General features: G+C 41.4%; 1 protein-coding gene across 1 annotated transcript in view; it reads right to left on the reverse strand.

Annotated features, from left to right (window-relative positions):
* ddx31 (DEAD (Asp-Glu-Ala-Asp) box polypeptide 31) overlaps positions 1-16125 on the reverse strand; it is a 122205-nt gene that overhangs the window by 46158 nt on the left and 59922 nt on the right. The window contains exon 17 of the mRNA XM_078226375.1: positions 15139-15217. Within this exon, the coding sequence (XP_078082501.1) occupies positions 15139-15217 (79 nt within the window). The remainder of the gene's footprint in view (positions 1-15138; positions 15218-16125) is intronic.

Consider the following 16125-nt stretch of genomic DNA (forward strand, 5'->3'; position numbering starts at 1 on the left):
TGTTTAAAATTAATGAGAAAGTGTAACAGTTGCTGGCATGAGATTGAACTCAGCAGCCAGTACCAAATAAGAGTGGAAATCCTTCTGAGCACTGAACAAACACAGATTCGGCTGCTGATCCCCGAGCTGGATATTGTATACAATGTGTTACACGCCTTCGAATAGATCAGGGGGGCTGACTGGTGGAAAGGTCTTAGATTTCTAATAACCACTTTTATATTGAAGATGGCCTCCATCAAGAGCTAAGAGCTTACTGTGGATTCCAGCAGAAATTGGGTCTAATCAGAGACTTGCAAGTGATATTTGTCTGGGATATGGAGTGGGATTTAAACCTTTCACACACAGTATAAGACTGGATAGTAACAATAACTGTTCAATTTTAATGAGTCTGAAGAAAACACAATCACCTTTAACATGAGTTGCTACATAGTACTTTGATCAATCACATATACATCATGACTTACAAAACACATCTATTATGGCCTGGTTATAATAGTTTTTCATTTTATGAAAATCAGAATTACATTTCACATGATCTTATCAATATTGTAATTAGAAAGAATAAATTTAAGGTGTATGTGCTTTCTCCCTCCCACTCTCTGCTTGAGGAAAGCTCATGTAAAATTAATCTGTTCTCATTTTGGACATAAAATCTTAAAATAATCATAATGACAGGTCGAGTGATCATGTTTGCCCATGTTTCAGTAAAAGTAAAGGTGCAAGATGGACCACTAGCTCCTGTTGCTCTGTGGATACAGGCGCCGCCTAGTGTGGTACTAAACTAACAATATTAAGTCCCACAGATCAGAAGGTCCCAGGTCTGACCTCATGACTGTGCTGTTAGTGGATTTCATCCAATGCAGTAGGGTTACAATTCCACAACCCCCCTCGTGGTAGAGAGAAGGAAAATAAACATTGGCCTGCTGGATTGCTTGTGGAATCTATGTGGAAGTTGGGCAAGTTTAGAAAAACACTTGGCTGCAATACCCACTTTGGTTGCTAAGTTTTCTAAATTTTAGACCACAGCGCAAAAAGAATATCAGGGTTACCCAGCACCTGTGCAACCCTAAACCCTGTGCGAAATCAGCAACCTCAAGAGGAAGAGCCACTTCTTTCCCCAACAGTGCAACAGTGATTGGAACTGAACAGATGAGAAAGATCACAGCCTCAATGCTGCAGCTTAGTCAATAACACAGCAACACGACTCACTATCTCAACATGGAAATATAGAAAAAAATGAAAGCCTGTTTTAGTTTTGAATTTTGAACTTTCATTCTTTATTTCAAACACAGCATAACGTATTCAAAGAAGTAATGCTTCACTCCAGCTATTTTAACACTTACTGGAAAATTTAGTACAACATTAATAGGGCAGTTAAACTGTATATATATTGTGCTCTTAGGTGTGATGTAGCTTATACAAGAAACACACCATTTCAACTGCACAATGCTAACGTACCAATTTATATTTTATGCATCAGTGCAGCTTTAGCTTGTTGTACTGTTTTATTGCAATTTTAACTTATATTTTTCTAAATGGTGAATAGGTCTCCTATTGTTTAAACTTTCAAACAAATGAACAACTTACACCAGGAGGCCAGTGAACAAAGCATTGCATGTATGTTTAAATACGAGTGCATTGAATTTTTTAATGCCCAATAGAAAGTGATGCAAGGAGACAGCATAATGGCTCACCCTCCTGGAGGGGTAGGGACATGTCATTCTCAGACAGACCAGCAAAGAACCGTGAATGAACAGTGTGGAAAAAAATCACAACTAAACGTCAGCGTCTTACAAATCAACAGTACAGCAATTTAGCAAATTAGCGTACTTAAGCATGTTGTTCCTGTCTGCTATTCAACAGTAGGAACAGAGGACTTGAATTTAACTTGGTGAAAAATCATTTAAAAAAATCTTCATTGGAAAAAATTGTATTAAAAAAGTTTATTGTAAGAGAAATACATTGTTGGAACAATCTATCGGAGAAAGTGGTAGAGACAGAATAGGAGGCTGGATGTGATGATAAAGGATTTGCTGTATGAAAGCTTTGAGGGGACTGAATTACATTTGTTAATCCATAAAAATGTATTGTGTGATTTTCAGACTGCCCATTTGTACAAAAAGCAAAACTGATGTCAAACAATACTTCCAATATAAACATACCACCAGATCGCACAAGCCTCAGGTGCAATTTAAGATCCATGAGAATCACTCAAATAGTTACCCTTCGGGGATTTTCACAGCAACGTAATTGCAGTGTTGATGTAAGCCTACTTGTGACACTAATAAATAAACTTTTACAGGATTTTCATAACTGTCCTTAGCAAAAAGTGAAGTATTTAGAGATTATAAGACCATAAGACATAGGAGCAGAATTAGGCCACTCGGCCCATCGAGTCTGCTCCACCGTTCAATCATGGCTGATATTTTTCTCATCCCCATTCTCCTGCCTTTTCCCCATAACCCCTGATCCCCTTATCTTTCCCTCTTTATACTCAGCGACAGCATTGGCCATCCTATATGTAGTAGGGCATAGTTAGAAATTCTCCAAATTCAGACTCTGAAAAAGGCCCCTTTTTCTAGTTTGATACCTCTGCAAGCATGTTGATACTGAGTTTGACAGAATGAGGTTACTCAATTAATGCAGATTAATTTAGACATTTTAAAAGACACCACATTAACTGTAGTAATCGCGGTCAGACTACGTTGTAACAGGTCCAATAACAACAAAACTAGACAGAGAAAAAAGGTTGAAAATCTGTCCCAGTGTTCCCATAATGCACAGGAATAACCCACCTGATCTATCTCCACACAATCACCTCATGGAACTACTGACACTAGTGTGTCTCCAGTAAATTTGGAAACAAAAAAAAATTCAAACTATTTTTTGAAAAATAGTTGGCTGCTTTTGAAATCATGAAGCTGTTTGATCTATTCTGTTATCCAAATCCTTTGTCTTGTTTAGTTTAATTATTTGTCTACTATCCTTTCGAAAGAGTTTTCTGGCAATACTATGATGTATGACATAACAATGAATTATAATCTATTAAAAGCTAATTAATCATTAAAAAATGCAATTGATTTGAACATTCATGAATGTTCTTTTCTCAGGAAATGTAAATTTCTGAAGAAATCTCAGGAAAATGCAGATACAATTTCAGTAACACACCAGGTTTTGAAATGTAGGACGTCACCTTATCGCAGTGCATGAAGCTAGGGACACACCTAACCAGGAAGTGAAGCAGTACCATTTGATGGTTTAATGTATCCAGATACTCAATTTGTCATTTCATCAATCAATATAACATTCAATTATAAAGAGAATCAGTTGATATCTGCTTAATGTAGCAGGCCCAGCCCAGCTGCTCTAGATATCGAACTCCAGCAGTGCACATTAAATGCTGGGGAGGCAAGTGACAGCAGCCCACGAATTAAAGTCTGAAGCTTAATTTCTCAGAAAAACTTGAGTAATTAAAGTAATACAGGTCTGAACTTTGCAGCACTGAGGGTGTGAACTATAATTCAATATGTTATAGGAACATGTTATAAACCACTGTTGGTTTTGACTTCCCAGTAAAGATCAAATTTTGGCGTGTTAAATAGATTTTTCCTATTGAATGGAAGAACTTCTTGGATTACTCAGAATTACGTCAGGACATTATCGTGGAACAAATTAGGTTGGCCAATGTTAATTCATCTCAATTTACCAAGGCTTCAAAAAATGTCTCTACTATGGAATACTTTTCCAAAAAAAACCAAAGAATTTTCCTTTCCAATTGATATTTGATCCTACTTATGCATCAAGTAGTCTTTGTCACCGATACAGTAAATATATTATGAAGAAACCCAGACAGCACAGGAAAAGGAAAGGTCATTAGGCCCAAAAGATGCTCCCTTTACAGCCCAGAGATAAATCGTCCCATCATATACTTCATAGAATAAGGGTAAATTCATCTGTTAAGCAAAACTGAGTGCCCATATAGGTTTGGAGAATTGGCACTGTAGTGTTGTGGCATTATATCTGACTGTGTATGCTCCAAGTCAAGTTCCCTGCTGGTAGTGCAAGATTGGTGAACTTTTGAACTTAAATCTTCTACATAGAAGTTCTGCTTTCTTTTTTCCTGACCTCAAAAATATGCTCATTTGTCTGAAATCTCTAGAATGTTCACAACCTTGATATTTAACTGTGGCCTACTGTTTCCAGGACCAGTCTAGCTGTGCAAGAATCATTGTGCCTTAAATATTTGATCATCTCTTGTTTCTTATCCCAATAACTTTCAGATTCAACTGCACTCATTTGGCCTTTTCTATTATTTTTCTCTCCAAAATGCAATTTCATCCTAATAAAACTAACATTTTGTTGGGTGGATATTCCACTACGTCACAAGGCTGGAGGAGAGAAGAATCCTCTAGTCCAATTAAAGCTTCTTAAATTTTGAATGCATGTCTGTCAGCTCCTTACTTGACAGATTAGATTGAATATTATCAATGCATCTCACCATTTTGAACACGTGATTCATGCCTGTCCCAACTATCCTCTTTGCTCCAATGTTGAGCTTTTTTTTTCAGAACTTAAGAATCCCTAGTTACAGAATCATGCCTATTGCTCTTTTCCAATGGATCAATAACCTTAAGAAGATAGAGGGCGGGCTTTTCCGGCCGCGCTCGCCCCAAAGCCAGAAAACCACAGCTGAGGTCAATGGACTTTTGCACGGTCCGTGTCCCATCCCCTACAATTCCCATGGTGGGTGGGACTGGAAAATTCACCCAGGATGTCCAAAAAGGGATGCATACAAGGAATTTGGTAATATTAAAGATCAATAAGCAATAGTGGAGGAAGTAAGCTTGTACTCATCAGCATTATTCTCAAACAGAAGAATCCGATAATATTTTTGTACTGACTTTAATACTCAGGAATCCTATTTAGTGAGAGTGAGTAGAATAATGTACATGGTTTTTGCAAAACAATGCAGTTTAATACTTGCAGATTCGCAATGCCAGACAAATCTACAAAATGTAATTCAAGTAGTTTGTGGCACCTGGTTACACTACATAAAGTTAATAGAAATAAATGATGAGTTAGACAATTAAGAGAGTTAACAAGTTTCTTAAATGGGCTTTTCTTGTCCTAAGTATTTGCAAGATTGTGTTTCCAAGAAAAATACATCCCAGGTGATGAGGAAAGAATGGTAGCAGTAACCAGCAGACACAAACACAATTGCTGTTTATAAATGGAGTAAGGATTTTCTTATAGGGAAATGCAACTCCAAGGGCAAGCACTTGGAAGTACTTATCCCTAGATGGGTTCCTGGTATTACTATGATTTCCTTACAAATTGGTTTTTAAAATAATCGCCTTTTAATTGCTCCTCTGTAGAGTCCTGAAGGTAAGCCATTTGCTGTGGAAAACAATGAAGCGGACGTAATCGAGTGATGTCAGCCAAAGGGATTCCTGCCGAGCACGCCTGTGTCTTCAGTCTGTTTCTTTCTCCATCCTGGCGACTGAGAAACATTGTTTTTGAAAAAGAGAGAAAAATGCCAAAGAAATTGGAAAAACAGGATTTCTGCTCACGATTCCTCATACACTGGAGTTTCTAGTCACAGCTGTTCCTTATCGGAGGGTACGGGGCCGAGGACAGGAATTCATAAATACAGGATTGGAAATGGAGCAGTAATCAGCCCAGGCAGCACTCATGTAGTGCCATCACAGAGCAACTTTGGCAGAAGTACCAGCTTGCTTGCCCACCCACCATTTTGTAGACCAATTGAGTATTGTGTGTACTGGAAAAATGTATATTTAAAGTGTGTTTGTAAAGGTATTGTTTGGTGTTGGAACACAAACTTCTATCCTAATAGGATGAAAGTACATCAAGATGTGCAGTGCAAACCTTCAGTCAAAGAATGATGACTAAAGTACTAAGTATTTTCAGGTTACTTTGCAGCCAAACAAACTTATCATTTCTTCATTTGTTTGTCCTTGACACACCATAGTTAACACTTACACACTCGTCTCCCACAGAGGGAATACTTATCTGCCTGGAATACATGGCAGGGCTTAACACAACTATATGGATCTCCAGGTCTTAATTTATCTATTAGATTAAGCAGGGAATAGTCTGAACCACCTGTCTGAAGCTTATCCATTATTAGCTACTGGACAACCAGACATGGGGAAGATGTTTCCATTTATGGGGGGACCAAAACGAGGGGCCATAAATATAAGATAGTCGCCAGTGAATCCAACAGGCAATTCAGGGGGAACGGCTTTCCCTGAAGATTGGAGAACTGCATTGATGTATTTTAAAGAGAGAAGAGATAAAGCACAAGAAATTCAGAAGTGGGGACATTTGCTGATGACTGTTAAGCTATATTCGTAGTTCCTCTGATAATGAAGCAATCTCCGTCTGAATGCAGCAAGGCCTGGACAACATTCACCTGTGCTGTTATACATAGCAAGTAACATGTGTGCTACACGGGTGGCACAGTGGTTAGCACTGCTGCCTCACAGCTCCGGGGACCTGGGTTCAATTCCCAGCTTGGGTCACTGTGTGTGTGGAGTTTGCACATTCTCCCCATGTCTGCGGGGGTTTCCTCCGGGCACTCCTATTTCCTCCCACAGTCCAAAGATGTACTGGTTAGGTGGATTGGCCATGCTAAATTGCCCCATAGTGTCCCAGGATGCGTAGGTTAGAGGAATTAGTGGGGTAAATACGTGGGGTTGCGGGGATAAGGCTTAGGTGGGATTGTTGTTGATGCAGACTCAATGGACCGAATGGCCTCCTCCTGCACTATAGGGTTTCTATGGCTTTTACACAAGTACTAAGTGATGGCCCTCAGTAACAACAGTTTAACTATCTCTCTTTGATATTCAATGGTAATGCCACGTGAAATCCATCATCATCAAACTCCTGGGCATCACCTTTGACTAGAAACTTAATTGGACTAATGATATGAATACTGTAACAGCAGGTCTAGGCCAGGTACTTTGCGGCAAGTGGCTCACCTTGTGACTTTCCAAAGCCTTTTTACAACTCCAAGGCACAAATCAGGAGTGTGATGGAATACTCCCCACTTGCCTGGATGAGTGCAGCTCCAACAAAACTCAAGAAGCTCGACACCATCCAGGACAAAACGGCCTGCTTGATGGCGCTCCATCCATTTTTTAATAAAAACATTCACATTCCTCCACCACTGATACAATGTAGTTGCAGTGTGCATCATCAACTTGATCGACTGCAGCAACTCTCCAAGACATCTTCAACATTACATCTCAAACCCATGACGTCAACTACCAAGGGCAAGAGCAACAGGCATATAGGATTGCCACAATCTCCAAATCAAACAATATTTTGATTTAGAGATTATATCACCGTTCCTTCATTGTTGTTGGGTCAAAATCCTGGAACTTCCTTTCCAACAGACTGTAGCAGTTGTAAGGTAATTTACAACTGGACAACAAATGATGGCATTGTCAGTGAAGTTTAGATCCCAGTTGGGTCAAATCCCCTTTTTCCATGTTGTAAATTCAATGTAATTTCAGCGCACCTCCAATTTCTTTACAGAGGTGGTTCTGGTTTTGGCACCACATCAGGGTGCAAGTCAGCCAATCACTGAGTCACTCTTTTTCAATATTTAAGCTTCCATATGTGACGATTTGACACAATCCTACCTCTTGAATTTTGATATAGAATAAACTTATTAGGCAACAACCTTCTGGTGGGCTTTGGGATAGGGGAAGAAACACCACAATCCAACAACAATGCACAGAAATCAACAACTTTTTGCATATTAAGTAAAGAACCATTTTAGTCAGAAACTTCAATTGTTATGTGACTACTCAGATGTAGTGCAGGTTTATTGTTCGCTAAGGTGAAGGGCAGAACTCGAGCCAAGAGAACCAGCTTTCTCCATTTTCTAAACCAAGAAAACCACATTACACATGTTTGAAAAGGGGAGACAGCCACTGGGTATTATTTAAATATACTTAGCGCACATTCTGCCATGGAGAGCATACACATTTTTACACACTATCTAATGCACATCAAAGCATCAAGAGAGACCACCAGAGTTCCAGGTATGTGAAAAAGAACAGTGATTGCATTTACATATGGCCTTTCCATAACCTCAGGAGATTCCAAAGCAATTTACAGCCAATGGAGTTGGTTGTCACTGTTGTATTTGTAGGAAACATGGCAGCAAGGCCTCACGAATAGCAGTGTGATAATGACCAGAAATGATGTTGGTAAGGGATATTGGCCAGGACACCAGAAATAACTGCCCTTCTTTGAAGTAGTGCCGTGGGATCTTTTACATCCACCTGAGGGGTTAGACTTTTAGGGCAGGATTTTCCGGCCTTGCTCACCCTGAAACCAGAAAATCCTGCCCTTTCCATGGTCTGCCCCTCACCCGCTCCGACTTCCGTGGTGGGCAAAACGGCAAAATTCCGGCCTTAATGTCTCACCCCAAAAACAGCACATCTGACAGTGTCAGTCTAGATTTTGTGCTCAAGTGGGCTTGAACGCACAACCTTTTCAATGAGCGAGCTGCCATGTGAGCCATGGTTGACAGCTTTATCTGCTCTTATACTCCCCAAATCAATATATTTTGTTTGGAAAGAGGTGTGTATTTTCTTATCCTTGGAGTGAGTATTCCATTTAAATAATTCAGAAGCAAGAGTTTGAGTGTTTAAAAAAAAAAGGTTATTTATTCTCACGTGCTCACATCGAATTAACACACACACCACATCACAGATAAAGATAGTGCATTTTAAGATAATTATTCATTCCATCTCTGATTTATGGTCTGCCACATGGGAGGCCTATGGCTTCTTGCTTCTTGAATGGATTTGATCATTTAAAGTTGAAACGGGTTGCGAGGTATTTTGTAATCAAATATCTAAGAGGTTGGTTCTCAGGTGGACTTTGAAACTCTAACAGGTTAAGTACTTTGGCCGCTTGATGACTTGCAGCTAATTTAAGAGTCTGGTTCTCAGAGCAGCTGGTGACTGATGGATCCGCTGGGTTCTGGGAGTAGGGTGCAGTCGCTGATACTAGTTTTGATCACATCACCCCTGGATTAACCCTTCTGAGGCTCACTCTCACCTAGTCTGGTTTGGATGGGGGTGACTATAATGATACAATTGGAAGTTGGTAGTGGCCATGGATTTTCGATCTTCCCCTTTTTCCCAAATATGAAACGTGGCAACAGGCAGTCTGGAAACTCCACAGCATTGAAGTGTTGGCTCATCCTTAAACAATAAGATGTGTGAATTCCACAAGTGGCTGTGAGGTACCCCCCCTGAAACCCCCTATATCCATATTTAATTATCAAGTCTCCAGAAAATGTTTAATGTCTTGTGATGAGAGTCAAAAAAAAATACAGTTTGTGGCAGTCACCTTAACAGCTTGTTTGTGTCTAATTTTTGGCTGGAAATTCATAAAAGACATACCTTTAGAACCATAGAAACCATTGAAAATTACAGCTCAGAAACCGGCCTTTTGGCCCTTCTTGTCTGTGCCAAACCATTTTTTGCCTAGTCCCACTGACCTGCACTTGGACCATATCCCTCCACACCCCTCTCATCCATGAACCCATCCAAGTATTTCTTAAATGTTAAAAGTGACCCCGCATTTACCACTTTATCCGGCAGCTCATTCCACACTCCCACCACACTCTGCGTGAAGAAGCCCCCCCTAATATTCCTTTTAAACTTTTCTCCTTTCACCCTTAACCCATGCCCTCTGGTTTTTTTCTCCCCTAGCCTCAGCGGAAAAAGCCTGCTCGCATTCACTCTATCTATACCCATCAAAATCTTATACACCTCTATCAAATCTCCCCTCAATCTTCTACGCTCCAGGGAATAAAGTCCCCACCTATTCAATCTCTCTCTGTAACTCAGCTTCTCAAGTCCCGGCAACATCCTTGTGAACCTTCTCTGCACTCTTTCAACCTTATTTACATCCTTCCTGTAACTAGGTGACCAAAACTGTACACAATACTCTAAATTCGGCCTCACCAATGCCTTATATAACCTTACCATAACACTCCAACTTTTATACTCGATACTCCGATTTATAAAGGCCAATGTACCAAAGGCACTCTTTACGACCCTATCCACCTGTGACATCACTTTTAGGGAATTCTGTACCTGTATTCCCAGATCCCTCTGTTCAACTGCACTCTTCAGAGTCCTACCATTTACCCTGTACATTCTACTTTGGTTTGTCCTTCCAATGTGCAATACCTCACACTGGTCTGCGTTAAATTCCATTTGCCATTTTTCAGCCCATTTTTCTAGTTGGTCCAAATCCCTCTGCAAGCTTTGAAAACCTTCCTCACTGTCCTTTACTGGGCATACTCGGCTACATAAGAAACATAAAACGTAAGGGACTAAAAGCTACACGTCACAGAAACTAGAAGCAGGAGGCGGCCATTTGGTCCTTCAAGCCTGCTCTGCCATTCATCATGTTCATGGCTGATCAAATTCAATATCCTGATCCCCCCTTCCCCCCCATATCCCTTTAGTACCAACAGCTATATCTAATCTCTTCTTGAAATTACACAAAGTTTTGGCCTCATCTACTTTCTGTGGTAGTGAATTCCACACATTCACCAACCTTTGGGTGAAGAAATTTCTCCTCACCTCAGTTCTAAAAGATTTTCCCCTTATCCTCAAACTATGACCCCTCGTTCTGGACTCCCCCACCGTCGGGAACACTCTTTCTGAATCTATCCTGTTCGAATTTTAAACTCCAATGAATACAATTCTAACTGACTGAGTCTCTTCTCAGTTTACATCCCACCCAATGCGGATGTGATCGCGCTGGACGAAATATACACCACTACAAATAGCCTCGAGACGAAACATCCCGAGGCCTTGTTCATCGTGGCCGAGGACTTCAATCAGGCCAAGCTCAAGGGTGTACTACCAAGTTGCCACCAACATGTCTCCTGTTCCACCAGAGGCCCAAACATCCTAGACTATTACGACACAAATATCAAACTTGCCTACCACTCTAACGCCTGCCCACACTTTGGAAAACAGACCACAAGGCTGTGCTCCTGCTCCCAAATTACAAGCAACAACTGAAGCGGGAGAATCCATCAAAGAAAGTCATGCAATGTTGGTCTGAGGAATGATCTCCTATGGGACTGTTTAGAGTCAGTGGACTCTGCGACCAACCTGAATGAGTACGCCACTACAGTAACTGACTTCATTAGTAAGTGTGTAGAAGACTGTGCCAAAGAAGCAAATCTGCATGTTTCCCAACCCAGAAACCAAGGATGAACAGGGATATCCACTGCTTGCTGAAGTCTAGATCTGAGACATTCAAGTCAGGTGACCCTGACCTATACAAGAAAGCCAGATATGATCTAAGGAGATCCATCAAAAGATGCCAAAAGACAGTACCGGACCAAGCTAGAGTCTCAGGCTAGCCATATGGCCCCCCGCTGACAATGGCAAGATCTGCAAGAAATAACAGGCTACAAGATGAAGACATGTAAAATCGCCGGCTCCAATGCACCCCTCTCTGATGAGCTCAATGCATTCTACGCCCATTTTGAGCAAGAGGTCAGTGAGAGCCACGCCCTCCACCCTGGAAGCCTCGGATTAACCTGTATCTGGGGTCACCATTGCAGATGTCAGAGCAGCCTTCACGAACGTCAACCCACAGAAAGGGACTGGCCCTGATAGGGTACCCGGACAAGCACTCAGATCCTGCGTGGATCAGCTGGCGGGGGTATTCGCAGACATCTTCAACCTCTCTTTACAACAATCTGAGGTCCCTATCGGCTTCAAGACGACGACCATCATCCCAGTACCAAAGAAAAGCCAAGCAGCGTGCCTCAATGACTATTGTCCGGTGGCTCTGACATCCATCATTATGAAGTGCTTCGAAAGGTTAATCATGGCACGAATCAATTCCAGCCTCCCGGACTGCCTGGATCCACTACAGTTCACCTACCGTTGCCACAGGTCCATTGCAGGCGCCATCTCTCTGACCCTGCACTCAACCTTGGAACACCTAGGAGATGGCTAAGGTAGACTGGGAGCAAAAACTTTATGGTGGGACAATTGAGGAACAGTGGAGGACTTTCAAAGCGCTCTTTCACAGTGCTTAGCAATAGTATATACCAGTGATAAGGAAGGACTGTGGAAAAAGAGATAATCAGCCATGGATATCTAAGGAAACAAAGGAGGGTATCAAATTGAAAGAAAATGCATACAACGTGGCAAAGATTAGTGGGAACCTAGAGGATTGGGAAATCTTTAAAGGTCAACAGAAAGCCACGAAAAAAGCTATAAAGAAAGGCAAGATGGATTATGAGTAAACTAGCTCAGGATATAAAAACAGATAGCAAAAGTTTCTACAAATATATAAAATGAAAAAAAGAGTGGTGAAAGTAAACACTGGTCCTTTAGAGGATGAGAAGGGGGATGTAATAACTGGAAATGAGAAAATGGCTGAGGCATTGAACAGGTATTTTGTGTCGGTCTTCACAGCGGAAGACACAAATAACATGCCAAAAATTGATGACAGGAAGGCTATGGCAGCTGAGAACCTAGAAACTATTATCACGAAAGAGGTAGTGTTGGGCAAGTTAATGGAGTTAAAGATAGACAAGTCTCCTGGTCCTGATGGAATGCATCCCAAGGTACTAAAAGAGATGGCGGGGGAAATAGCAAATGCACTAGTGGTAATTTACCAAAATTCGCTGGACTCTGGGGTGGTTCCCGCAGATTGGAAAACAGCAAATATGATGACACTGTTTAAAAAAGGAGGTACACAAAAGGCAGGTAACTATAGGCTGGTTAGCTTAACTTTTGTAGTAGGGAAAATGCTTGAATCTATCATCAAGGAAGAAATAGCGAGACATCTGGATATAAATTGTCCCATTAGTAAGACGCAGCATGGGTTCATGAAGGGAAGGTCATGTTTGACTAATTTGGTGGAATTCTTTGAGAACATTACATGCGCAGTGGACAATGGGGAATCTGTGGATGTGGTGTATCTGGATTTCCAGAAGGCATTTGACAAGGTGCCGCACCAAAGACTGCTACATAAGATAAAGGTGCACAGTGTTACGGGTAATGTATTAGCATGGATAGAGGATTGGTTAACTAACAGAAAGCAAAGAGTGGGGGTAAATGGGTGTTTTTCTGGTTGGCGATCAGTGACTAGTGGTGTGCCTCAGGGGTCAGTGTTGGGACTGCAATGGTTTACGATTTACATAGATGATTTGGAGTTGGGGATCAAGTGTAGTGTGTCAAAATTCGCAATTGACACCAAGATGGGTGGAAGAGCAAAGTATGCAGAGGACGCTGAAAGTCTGCAAAGGGATATAGATAATCTAGGTGAGGGGTGAGGGTCTGGCAGATGGAGTACAATGTTGGTAAATGTGAGGTCATCCATTTTGGTAGGAATAACAGCAAAATGGACTATTATTTAAATAGTAAAAAATTGCAGCATGCTGCTGTGCAGAAGGACCTGGGTGTCCTTGTGCAGGAATCTGAAAGAGTTGGTTTGCAGGTGCAGCAGGTAATTAAGAAGGCAAATGGAATTTTGTCCTTCATTGCTAGAGGGATGGAGTTTAAAAACAGCGAGGTTATGTTGCAGCTGTATAAGGTGCTGGTGAGGCCACACCTGGAGTACTGTGTACAGTTTTGGTCTCCTTACTCGAGAAAGGATATACTGGCACTGGAGGGGGTACAGAGGAGATTCACTAGGTTGATTCCGGAGTTGAGAGGGTTGGCTTATGAGAAGAGACTGAGTAGACTGGGGCTATACTCATTGGAATTCAGAAGAATGAGGGGAGATCTTATAGAAACATGTAAGATTATGAAGGGAATAGATAAGATAGAAGCAGGGAAGTTGTTTCCACTGGGGGGTGAAACTAGAACTACGGGGCATAGCCTCAAAATAAGGGGAAGCAGATTTAGGACTGAGTTGAGGAGGAACTTCTTCACACAAAGGGTTGTGAATCTGTGGAATTCCCTGCCCAGTGAAGCAGTTGAGGCTATCTCATTGAATGTTTTTAAGGCAAGGATAGATAAATTTTTGAACAGTAAAGAAATTAAGGATTATGGTGAGCGGGCGGGTAAGTGGAGCTGAGTCCACAAAAAGATCAGCCATGATCTTATTGAATGGCGGAGCAGGCTCGAGGGGCAAGATTGTAGCACAGCTTGGTATGACTCCTGCTCTGCCCAAGACTGACAAGAAACTACAAAAGGTAGTTTTGTAGCCCAATCCATCAGCCTCCCCATCCATTGACTGTCTACACTTCCCGTTGCCTAACAGCCAGCATAATTAAGGACCCCACGCACCTCGGACATTCCCTCTTCCACTTTCTTCCGTCGTAAAAAAGATACAAAAGTCTGAGGTCGCATACCAACCGACTCAAGAGCAGCTTCTTCCCTGCTGCCATCAGACATTTGAATGGCCCTATCATGCATTAAGTTGATCTTTCTCTACACCCTAGCTATGACTGTAACACTCTCGCTACGTTTCTGCACTCTCTTGTTTCCTTCTGTACGAATGGTATGCTTTGTCTGTATAGTGCACAAGAAACATTACTTTTCCCTGTATACATGTGACAATAATGAATCAAATCAAAATCATATGACAGACCTGTTGGAATCAGCCTGGTAAACCTTCGCTGTACTCCCTCTATAGCAAGCTGTAATCGTGTACGTGCTCAAAACATTAGTCACTGATTCTGAACGTTGAAGATTTTTTTACACCTCTCAAGACACTGGCACTCTCTCCCACTCAAGGTAATTGCCTGTAAATTCTGACCCTTGTAACTAAAAGTAACCAGCTGTTGCTGCATTTGGGGAGGGAAATCCTTCATTCACTTTTCCAAGTTGTGAGCACCTGGAATAAAGTCACATTTAAAAAAGACAGTTGCCCATGGTAACATCAAAAACAGACAGTTTTGACGTAGTTCACGTGGTGATTGAAAACGCATTGATTATAAACTTTGGGAAATGAGCTGCCATCATTGTTGTCCAAGAGAAGGTCTACCTTCTGCCTTTATCCATTCAGGAAGTCTCAGCACTATTAACACAAGATTCTTAATACACTCGTACCCGAATACACTGCTGTAATGCAAAAGGAAACAAAAAAAACACCACAAACCTTTTGTCCAGATTGTTTTCTTGTAAAGTGCTCCACCAAAAGTGATGAAAGCATGTTCTCCATTTTCATTTCAGAGACACTAAAGGAACAGAAAAATGTCATATATTTCCCGCCAATACTAGTGGTAACACAATACTGTTAAGAGAGATTTAGTTTACCTAGGTATGTGCGCATGGGAGTTAGGAAGAGAGAACGATAGGGTTCACTTGATCACCAGACCAAGTTGTTTTTGCACCAATCCCATTATCTGTGACATTTTACCATGTTATGATCACTCTTACCTACAGAATAATTTACCATGAGGTTATTTATTAATCCTGTTTCATTATACATTACCACATGTTCCCTGGTTGGTTCCGGAACATATCAATCTAACAAATTATCCCTGCACAAATACCTGCACATCCACTTAATGCCTCCAGGCTTCAGCTCCTAGGTCTCACCGTCTCGAGCTCCCTCCCTCGGACCACTCCCTTTTTTGTCAAAAGGTCAGAACACCTCCTCACTCTTTGCGCCGACTTCCCTCACTTATCAAATTCCTAGATTTAAGCACTCGGCCCCACTGCACTCAGTCTCCAGCTGCACTTTTATGTGAATAAAGGTAGTCTATTTTGCTATTCTGATCCCCCCTACCCCCATAAAGTTAAAGTTTATTTATTAGTCACAAGTAAGCCTTACATTAACACTGCGATGAAGTTACTGTGAAATTCCCCTCGTCGCCACACTCCGGCGCCTGTTCGGGTTAATGCACCTAACCAGCACGTCTTTCAGACTGTGGGAGGAAACCGCAGCACCCGGAGGAAACCCACGCAGACACGGGGAGAAGGTGCAGACATGTTCTTTTGCATCCTCGTGTCCTTATTTCCTGTTTGGTTAGTGCTTTTTAGTTCTCTACTGTTATTCTTTTCTTTCCTCATTTTTAATTTGTAGATTGCCCCCTTTTTCCTCCTTTAACATCAAGTAATTCAACATCCTGCATCAGGCTGT

This window comes from Mustelus asterias, chromosome 13 (assembly GCF_964213995.1).
Source record: "Mustelus asterias chromosome 13, sMusAst1.hap1.1, whole genome shotgun sequence".
Classification (NCBI taxonomy): domain Eukaryota; kingdom Metazoa; phylum Chordata; class Chondrichthyes; order Carcharhiniformes; family Triakidae; genus Mustelus; species Mustelus asterias.